The sequence below is a fragment of the Mizuhopecten yessoensis genome, unplaced genomic scaffold (genome assembly GCF_002113885.1).
Source record: "Mizuhopecten yessoensis strain PY_sf001 unplaced genomic scaffold, ASM211388v2 scaffold10423, whole genome shotgun sequence".
NCBI lineage: Eukaryota > Metazoa > Mollusca > Bivalvia > Pectinida > Pectinidae > Mizuhopecten > Mizuhopecten yessoensis.
This window is the reverse complement of record NW_018408539.1, coordinates 32,206-43,003: the sequence shown is the minus strand read 5'-3', so window position 1 is coordinate 43,003 and position 10,798 is coordinate 32,206. Positions and strand designations below refer to the sequence as shown.

At 35.2% G+C, this 10,798-nt stretch overlaps 1 protein-coding gene across 1 annotated transcript; it reads right to left on the bottom strand.

Annotated features, from left to right (window-relative positions):
- Positions 1-5,557: 5,557 nt before the first annotated feature.
- LOC110460527 (perlucin-like protein) lies at positions 5,558-10,592 on the bottom strand. Its single transcript, XM_021513488.1, has 5 exons — positions 10,512-10,592; positions 8,181-8,272; positions 6,358-6,445; positions 5,881-6,094; positions 5,558-5,764 (listed from the first exon to the last, which is right to left on the bottom strand). The coding sequence occupies exons 1-5, from the start codon at positions 10,552-10,554 to the stop codon at positions 5,731-5,733; spliced, it is 471 nt and encodes a 156-aa protein (XP_021369163.1). The 5' UTR covers positions 10,555-10,592; the 3' UTR covers positions 5,558-5,730.
- Positions 10,593-10,798: the final 206 nt, after the last annotated feature.

Below are 10,798 nucleotides of genomic sequence, written 5' to 3'. Positions count from 1 at the left end.
GGGGAGTATTCAAGAAATAGCGGGAAAAAATGGGAGGGGGGATAGTAATTCAAGTCATAACAAAAGTAACCCTACATATTTCAGGTCTTTTGAAAAGTAAATGGGTTTTGAATTTTGTTTTAAATTCCTACCAATTAAGTAGAGGTGGTATATTAGTAGTTGCCTTGTTTGTTCGTCCATCATTTGTTTACATCCGTTGAACTAGTTATCTCCACACTGGCTTGAGTGCGTTTGATTGAGATACAATCTGTTAGGGGTGGAGGTAAAAACTAGGATCGGTCAGGGTATCGGAAGCTTGCATTTGTTATTTATTGATTTTTCATTTTTTTCCTCAATAACTTTCGAGATTTTATATTTTTTAAAGGGTGTGTCATTCCTATATAACAGCATCGTTACTTAGCTGTTTAAGATGTTTTATATTATTAGTGATCATTGGTGTGATTGTTTAAATAGGGCTTTACTAGCCACCAGCAAAAGGAGAAAGCTCGAATAAAAGAATGAATGAAAAATATGATTTAGATAATCATTCTTTTAACAACTGTATTCCACGTGTAACCTAATAAGAGCGTAGCTGTAGGAAGCCGAGGGCGCCCGAGCGAAGCTCTTAAATGGTTACACATGGTTACACATGCGTGCGTAAACAGAGTTGCTTCCCCTTTCTACACACTGCCTTTAATTTTTTTTCGTCCGGAAGTAGACGTCCAGTGGGGAAACCGGAAGCAAAGACAACTGTGTTTCATCCCATACGTGAACATCTTCATATAGTGAAAACAATACCCATGTTTTATTACTTGTTTATTTAGATACAAACAAATATACATTCTGAGTGAAAAAAAAAACTGTCACAGAGGTTTTGATACAAGCAGGCATGAAACGTCGTTCAGAGATTATCATACTGTGACGTCACAAGCACGTCACACTCCATCGGCTTCATTGGTTATTTCCGAAAGGATGAAAAATAACCGGAAAATCTTAGAACTGATGGCCGTTGCATTTATCTCTTTGTCTGTGCTTCATGCCTTTTTAATTTCAGTTTGTGCCACAGGCACAAAAAGGAAAAACGCGGATGTTTTTCTGAAGATCCTTTGTGTCATCAACCAGGATCTGTTAATATTTCTACCGGGAGATTTTTTTTCAAAAAGAGCCGCATTAAACCAATAGGTAAACGTGTACAATTATGTTTCATCGTCTAAAATTTCATCAGCTTTTGATTTCCATTTGTTGAGAATATGAACGAAATAATTAAAATGTTTGAAAGTCTGGTTATAGTCTTTACATAGTGTATGTATGCATCACCACTCATAAAAGAAACAATGGATAATTAATTGATTTCGAAATCAACCATAATTGTCCAGACAACGAATCCGAGTTCAACGCCCTTTTTCAGCAACGTATTACTTTTTCACAACGCATGCCGATGTATAACTAGTTACAGACAGAAACTGTTTTATTCAATTTCACATCATTACCTTTTAAACCTCAGTGACAGTTACAAAATTTGAAATTCAATCCGGTGTTTCAGGATGGAACAGGAGTTCTAAATATCGATATAACGACAATCTCAGTTACATTAAAGTATTTCAATGTTTTCTTTTTTTTCATTCCATTTTTTTTTTACTAACATCTCTATACATTTTATTTTATAGACTTATCGTCAAATATGTAATATGCACTTTTTTCTATAGCAATTACATGTTTTTTCCCACCGTATTTCAATCATTCTATTAGTGACCTGACGGAAGCACGCAGAGGATTTAATTCTTAATTTGGGAGGAAGCCGGAGTATCCGGAGAAAACCCGCGTGGTCGGGCAGGTAACCGGGAATATTTACATTTGCATGGCATTGTCACTATATAGCCTCTTTGGAAGCTGTGTCGTTAATTGGACTTTAATTACCATGCATCACGAGACACAATTCTTAGCGTATTAATACAACACTGACCGGAACAACAATATCCAATATAAATAAACATGAAGGCTGCTGAAATATCACTGAGCATTGTGAGATTTGACAATGCCATTGTAAATTTATGTGCAAAATAAAATTAAGAAACACTTTTATTACAACGAAAACAAGACCATTGTCTGCAATATCGTACAAAATGCACATCGGTTAATATCACCAATGCCGGCAATGGAAATAATTTTAACGCTCATGCAATTTATCAGAAATATCGTCTGTTACACTGCACTGATATCGACAGGGTTCGTTACAAATGTCTGAAATACACATATTATATAGACCTACTGACACATATGTTACAGACCTAATGATATGAGTCACAGCACACATAAACATTTCAGACATTTGTAACGCACCTGTGCTCCGTCGTAAGATCACTCACTTCAAACGCTATCTTTCACGCGTCTTGCATCCACCATTCCTCAGTTTCTGACGACATGTCAAATAACGAGGATGTTATATAATCTACCGACTGTTGTCAGGTTCCCATACAATCAACAAATGCATTAACGAATGGATTCTTCAAAAAATGAGCAAAGAGAAAAGTTCGAATTAACTTCCAAAAATAACTCGTGGAGGGCAAGGATGGGTTTACGGTGTTCACTGTATTTGTCCATGCGCGAAATTTGTTCCGGGGAAAAATCGAAACAATTTCAAATATTACTTTCAGCTCAGAGTTCTATTGATAAACTTAAATCACCCTATAGACATATCATACGCAATTATATTGATACTGAATTATGGAATAAAATTGAAGTGTTTGTTAAAATTTCAAAGTACTACTTTGTTTGCCAATCAGCACGCGACAATACGCTGTTCAAACTATTGAACGAAATTGTGTGGACTGTCGATAAGGCGGGCATTTTTAATTTGAAATATAAATTAAAAGTTAAAAAAGAACATAAGAGGCAGAGGCAATATAAGTATTGAACTGTTTTTGTATGGTATGGCTAGCGCGCATTATGTTGTTTGCTTGCAAAGCTGTGTCATTCAAATAGATCATAAATACCATACACAAACAGTTCAATGCTTAATTGAATCCGGTCGTCTTGGTGAAGACGAGCGCGCTATCCACTGCGCCAACCGACCCATCATATACGTTACGCACAAGAACAAATATCTACTTTAGCTTTGAAAATGGCGTCATTGATGCAAAAAATATATTGTGACTACATTTTTACCAATCATCAACGAACGATACAAAAAATCTACAAACGGGAGACCGGGGCAAGTTCGGCCACCCTTGATATTTTTGTTTTTGAGCTAATATTTACATCTTTAAAGATCCAAAAAATCTTAGCAGTTTAGTTGCCTGGGCATTCACATGAAAATATGGCGAGGAAAACTCTAATGTAAAATTACTAAACAGGAGGAAATTACTTTTGAGAGGGTTGAAAGAAAATCATGATCTCACTTCTAGTTATGCGAACTTTCTGTAAACGGAATTGCTATTTGTTTACTTTTGCTTCAAATGATATACATAAAAGCAAAGCCAAGCACTCACTATCATATTGCTGTACGATAAGAATTTATTGAAATATCAATTTGGGCATGGACAGTTTCGGCAAATGATACCGTGGCAAGTTCGGCCATTGTAACACATAAAAAGTCGTAAAATTGGCGGTAAAATCTGACATTGCATGATTTATAACGTCATAATTAAGCTGATTTCAATGGGGCCGAACATACCCGAATGTCTGTCCGAACTTATCACATTGCGGGCCTTGTTCGGCCATTCGATCATCCGACATGGAAAATTAAATAATGTTCAAAAACGGACGTGCTGCCATACTTCCCAGAACGGACTTTAATAAAAATGGGCCGAATTTGCCACGATCTCCCCTATTGTTATGTCGGTCTTAATCTCATAAGAGTTTATGTTTTATTGTTATCCCTCGACTAGCCGACTTTAAATAAATTATATCTTGCCTCATTCTGAAAGCAGTTTTATCTCATTCTGAATCAGTAAATATCAGAGATTAACAAAAGCTTCGCTCTTTTAAGGCTTTGCCTTTTCATATTACAAAACTGATGCAAAGACCTGGGCATTATAAGAATAAAAAACTTCCACACTTTAGAAAAAAAAACGATTTTATCAAGTTATTTTTACATTACCATTGCTCGTGTAACATAGAAAAAGTTGTTTTCTGTAACAGGTATTGACGATACTAACACCTCTATATATTCTGGGAAACCTCTAAATTTTTCAACTTGGTAAATGAATTCAAGTTGCGCTCTAAAGATTTTCACCTAATTTCGTTACTTTAAAAAAAAAACTATCACGGTGACGTTCTTCTTGCGAAAACGTTTCTCATATTCAGGTACACAATAAAAAAAAGTGTATATGTTGTGAAACATTCTTCCGGATGGTTACGATCAACAATATTTTACCTAAATTCTATTCGATCCGTAAAATTTACTCGAAACTAATATCGCCGATTGCAACCTGCTACTGTACCAAATAATGGAAACAACATATCATGCAACTTTTACCTTCACATTAAACATGTTCAATCTTAAGAGGCGTGCATTGCGTTTGCAAAATAAAGTAGATGTGAAAACATCGTCTATTTAAAGAATTTACTGAATGTGATCTACCCCTGATCGCCAAGACAAAACAAAACGATGTTTATTTTGTTGAGAAGAGTTTAACTGTCTTATTATAATGTGAAAAATATACATTGCTTCATTTGTTTATTTACTTATCGATATATTTCAATGAACGCCTAAGTAAAATCTTTCAGTTTTCACCACAACTTGATTTTAACCCTTTCACCACTGTAGACCATAATGGACTCAGCCATATACGACCCGGGAAGGTGGATTGATGATTTAATCTAGTACTTTCCGAACCGCACCATCATCAAATGTGCTTGAGCTATGTGGCAAGATTGATGACGACGAGAAAGTGACGTTTTCAGAATATTGACATGCGTCGACTGTCTTTTTTGATGTAGGTAACTAACACAGTACATATTCCCCAACTGCTAGGAATGATAGAACAAATGGCCAACCTCGGGGTAGTATGATTTAATGTCTAGCCATAGGTTTTGCACAGAGCCAGACAGTTAAGAACATTACTCCGAGGGTGAAGATTTTTCTGTCTCACTTCCATAGTTGGAAGGTGTTATTTTTTTATCACACAAACGTTGAGTATCTGGTTTTCCAGAAAATCCAAAGGAGGAAAGTGTAATATGGAAATGTGTAGAATTCCCCTTAACAATGCCCCAGCTGGCAATACATCGGTGTGTATGATGTGATAATATTAAAGCTTTTTGGCTGTTATCTTGAAGTTTCGTTAGATGAGATTATGTCGGTTAGTGCTTTAGTCACTCTTATTTTCGATTAGTACTGATGGAAACAAGCCTTCATTTTAAATATTTGGTTCGGTTTGAAATCCAACTAAATCAGATATGTTTTATAAAATAATAGGAAAAAAAACACCTTCTTATAACTTATGTTAAGACAATACATATGTATTTAAACATATCATTATTCGGTTTATATATCTTAGATGGTTAAAATCAGTACATGTTACGTCACTTCTGGCTAAAAAAGTATAAACGAACGGGAATACAAAATTCACAAAAAGCGTTTCGTTTTACTTATTCTTTATTGCCTGATAATAAACATCCGAAAACGTCCGCAGTCTGTCTAACACAACGTCATACAAACGATAAAACAGAAAGTAAAGACAGAAATAAACAGCTATTCGGAATGTATTCTTTCGAGTTACGGCAATTTTATAAGTTTTGAGTTTTCTCCTTTTATCCAATCACTCCAGTAGATACCGAATCATCTCTGAAATATACAAAACGCATAAAGCAAACTTACAATAAACTATTTAATCAGTATCACATATCAAGAAATTATAGTTTATGTACTATCGTATTTTGTTTTAAAAAGATATAACTTACATTCTTTGACAGATGTAGAATTCTTTCCATTCACATTCCCCGTCCGCCCACCTCCCTGCACCGTACCAGTTATTAAGCAGACAATCCTCTCCTTGGTTACCGTTGTTAGGATCTGGAGCATGCCAGTGGGTATACACCATGGGTTCCAATGTAGACATCCATTTCCAATAGCCTTCCTGCATGATGTCACTTCCGCCCAACCAGTACTTTCGTTCTGAATAATTTAAAGCACATCTTATTTTATTTATACACAATACACTCAATAATTTTACAAGTATTTAAGAATGCACTGTATAGCATCACAATGTCAACAACGAAAACCACAAATTATGATTATTATTGAATAATTATTATACTTTAAAGATTGTGAGGGGCAAGTTGGTTTTATCAACAAAAGCTCATTATATTTAGACTACATTGTTTAAATATTTGTCAAAGTCTCGAATTAATATATCAAAATTTTACCAAAATACGTACGGTTCTTAACAGCCTGGCTACCAATAAATGTATCCATTTCAGCTGTTTGTGGCTCTGCTAATTTACTGTCGAAAAGCTGGCAAATACTCTAAAAAATATAGGAATAACAAAAAATCACTAGACCTGCGATCCGACTCAAATTTTAAATAACTATGGCAAATAATGAACAAACAAATAGTTTATATGGAGACTGTCGAAAGAGAACAATGATAATTAGACCAGGCCCGGTTGCTCAAACGTTGGTTAACACATTCAGCCATTTGAACTTCTCACTTTTAAAGGTTTGAATAGTTTATCATGAATTTCCAAAGGTGAATCAGTTTACTTCAAATAGCAGTAAGCAAAACAATTATAACTTGCCAATAACAAAAAAAAAAGTTCAAAGCAAAAATACATCTTCAAAAAACATTTATCTGATCTGTGAAAACAAATATCTACAGCAGTGAAAGGGTGTAAGATGTTCTAAATTCAAATAGATAAACCCCCTATCACTGCTTAACTCAAACAACCTCTAAGCAACGGGGACCAGATGTTTCGGACGTGTTACCATCTTCTATTTTATCGTCGACACACGAGTGATAAGTCTAGGTTAAACGAACGTAAGGCTATGTCCTCATATCGAAAACCAGGACAAACTGCGTCGTTATCTTGGACAGGTGGTGGCTATATACTGTAAATTTGACAATGTGCTTCTAAATGCAATCCAATTAAACTGACATTGTGCTTCACTGCATACATTGAAGCAGATACTACACTGGATATCTAAGATGCTGCTAAAGCCTGAATTCGGCAAGTCGCAATAAAGTTTTGGCAAAAAGAGAAAAAAAAACATGAAAATTCCACCGGATGCCAATTTTAAGTAACATGTCATGTCTATAATTTGATTAATTGTATCTTTTATATAGATATTAAGTATTTGTATAATAAAAATCATATACAAAATTTGATATAGCGCCCTGTCTAGCTATAATAAGCTACGCTAAAGCGCTTTACAGTACATAGATATACAATTTATACAATCAATACAATTAGCATATACATTAATCAATACATTTTATTAGGAATTCGCATAAGCTATCTTATCATGCACTAACTATTAGTCTAATACTCTCTGGCTAAAATATCACCCTGTGTGTTTGCCCGTGTTGGCATGCATTACATGTAATATTTAGCGATTATCATATGACCATTTTGATAGCATACCCCATATCAGCCCAAGAGTCCTGATATCAGCCAGAGGGCCGAAGGCCCGAGGGCTGATACTAGGACTTGAGTGCTGATTGGGGGTGTGATATCAAAATGGTCATATCATAAACTTTTTATCATATGTTTTTTTTACCTTAAAAAAAAAAACTTACACAAACAAATATTTCTTTATTTTATTTATATGCATAAAAATGGTAACAAAAACAATGATGTATATAAACAAAACAGTAACAATTATACGTAAAAAGTCAATATTTAGAAATACCCAAATTCCTACAAAATGATATGGTTTTTAAAATTTGGGGCTTTGTAAAACATATATTTTTTTCCCTTATGAAACCGCAGTTATTCCATGCCAACAATTCGTTTGTTTACATTAAAAGTAGACAGCATTAAGCGGAAGCGGCAAAATCCGGAAATCTGGGAGGGGGGTGTGATATCACGTTTTTAGGGGGTGTGATATCCCCCGGGCTGATATCAACTTATGGAAAATTTAGACTTATTACACATACAAAAACGGTGTTATTATTAGTAATCATATGATAAATATATATATCAAACGTGGTTTACGATAGTTATCAAACATATCTCCTATCATAAATAGGGGTGAGTATTACCTCAGCCTCACTCCACGTGACCTGGTTATGACTAAACATGAAACAATAATCCCCGTCTTTTTTCCATCCGCCCAAACAAGCACGTGTGCATCCTGAAACATTTCAATCATTATTATTACTTATGATAAGGGAAATATTACCAGGACGAATACGCTGGTAGGTTCCTTTCTGCAATGCACTTCAGTGAGGTAACACGGTTAAGTTGGCATCAGATTTGCACTTACACAAGGAGACACATACAACGATATCCACCCAACCACATAAAAAAAATCATTAACACACAAAAACAAAACCAGCAGACATTTCCATACTGTTGCACTTGGAGAATAGCCACATAACAGTGCCTCTCCTCTGACTGCAATGTTCTAACATAATCCGTGGAAAGCAACAATATTGTATATTTTGTATTTCAACATTCGTTAAAGAACAATTAAAACACGATAACGTTTTTATCATTATGATTATTATCCTATGTTTATCACGTCGTTGCCCTCATGTTTGTCTGTTAAATTCGAACATTGAAAAATGTGTTCGCCGTGGAAAGCAAGTCACCGTCCTATATTGTTAAATGTTGAGGGGCTAAAGAATCAAAGAGTAGACATGATATTGCTTATCAGATAAGTTGAGAATGCAGGAAGGACTGATAAAATATTTTTCCTGCCAGGGTATGTCAGATGTGAGACAATGATAACAACATTTCAGATATAACGGGTGAGGAACATGGCGGACAATGAGAGTTTGCCTCCGTGTTACGGCAGTAACCAGGAAAGTGTCAAAGAGAAGACTGATTCTTATTTCCAAACTGTTATATCATTTCGGTCTTACAAGATATATAGTATGGTACATTGTACATGTATATTACATACAAATATTTCTATGGTTTCGTGAAGGAATAGACACCTTCGTGTCGGACAAGTCATTGGGAGAGACAAATGTGACTTTCGTAATATTTGTTTAGTGTGTGGTCACGCATGTATTGCTACTCGTTTTCGATGTGTAGCGTCATGACCATTTATGAAACGTACTTGGACTACATGGTCACCGCAATTATTAGGATTAGTACATGTCCATATTTTCAATTGCTAAACGTAGCTTGAGATGTTGTCCATCTGAACCTTTTTATTGCATAAAGTATGTTTACAGATTTAGACAGTGGATATGTTATACCTCTACATGCTTTAACGCATTGGCAGCTTTAAATGTTTGAGGAATTTCATTTTACGATAACTGTATGGTTATTACTGATGCGATATATATGCCGAAATATGGTGCTTGATATATGTTCGCGTTTATATAACAAGTTTCAAAATAGAACAAAGCCTCTTGAGGAGCGGATGTGACATAATATTTCACTGTGCTATTTATAAAATGACACAAGAACGCATTTTACACCTAACACGAAGACAATCTTCTATTTTTATATTCGTTTTCGGTAGTTTTGTAAGGGATAATCTAAATTATATGTAGAAACACTATTCTGTTCCCTGGTCGGGGTTCATTTTACTGCGTTAAAGAGCACTATTACAGTAATTCCCACTTTAATAATATCCTTCGGATATAGCTGTAAAAACATTTTGGCCAGGAGACTTCCGTTGTTAAAGGCATGTGACTTAATTGGTTAGAGTGATAATGTAACATCTGAAGTCAGAGGGTTGGAATCTCTATCTAGCCTGCTGACTATAACGGAAGTGATATTCGGAGCATATCCGAATAGAATAATTTAAATACAGTTGTAGGGGACACGGTAATGGTATTATCAAAAAGGAAAAGTTCATGACAGGAAGGTCAAAATCGTCCCATTTGAAAAGGCTAGAAAAGGAGCGAAAATATAAAAATCTCCAATATTGCGATGCAATAAGAAGATTATAATAGACAATATGTGTGGTATTTTCTGTGTATCTATATAGAGGGCACAATGGCAAATCCCAAATTCTGCATGGCTTTTCAATATTAGTTGCTCTTTTAAGTGGATAATAACAGTTATGGTCTCTTCTTACAGGCCAATATGGACACAAACATAGAATGTGTTCAGCTTTCATTAACAGTATTTATGTAATACAATATGTGTTCCTCCTTTCTGTGTGTACATTTACTAGTTTTGTCCTTTATTAATACGAAATATGAATTATTAACCAATCGGAACGACATTCACTTGATCTTAGTACAACGCTTACATTCTTTCCGATTTGATAAGTCAACACGCCTACGTTATACATTCACTTGACCATGACAACACTAGGCAATAACGTGGTTAAATTATCACCTGATACATTTAAAAATCTATGTGTTCTTCCCGTCTCAACCCTGACCACACGAACAAGTCATACTTACCGCACAGAAGCAGAACGCAAAGCAATTTCATTATGTACGCCATTGCAAACTGTAGTTAATGAGATGACCTTGATGTGTAACCTTGATTCTTATCAGTAGATAACGTCCAGGTGACTGTACGTAAGGTTAATCATGTCTAAGTACATACTTGAAAGACAGTGTTTGGTAGTGCTCATGGTTGTCCTCTTATATTTTGTCTGACCTGTTTGTTATAGTCAGTGGTTGTCTATTACTGGTGTATCTGACCTGTTTGGTAGTGATCGTGGTTGTCCCGTTTTGTTGTGTCT

Coding starts and splice junctions, on each gene's coding strand:
- LOC110460527 (XM_021513488.1), bottom strand. CDS start 10,554: ATGGCGTACATAATGAAATTGCTTTGCGTTCTGCTTCTGTGCG. Junction 6,446..8,180: donor TCACGTGGAGTGAGGCTGAG/GTAATACTCACC, acceptor TATATTTTTTAG/AGTATTTGCCAGCTTTTCGA. Junction 6,095..6,357: donor TAGCCAGGCTGTTAAGAACC/GTACGTATTTTG, acceptor TAAATTATTCAG/AACGAAAGTACTGGTTGGGC.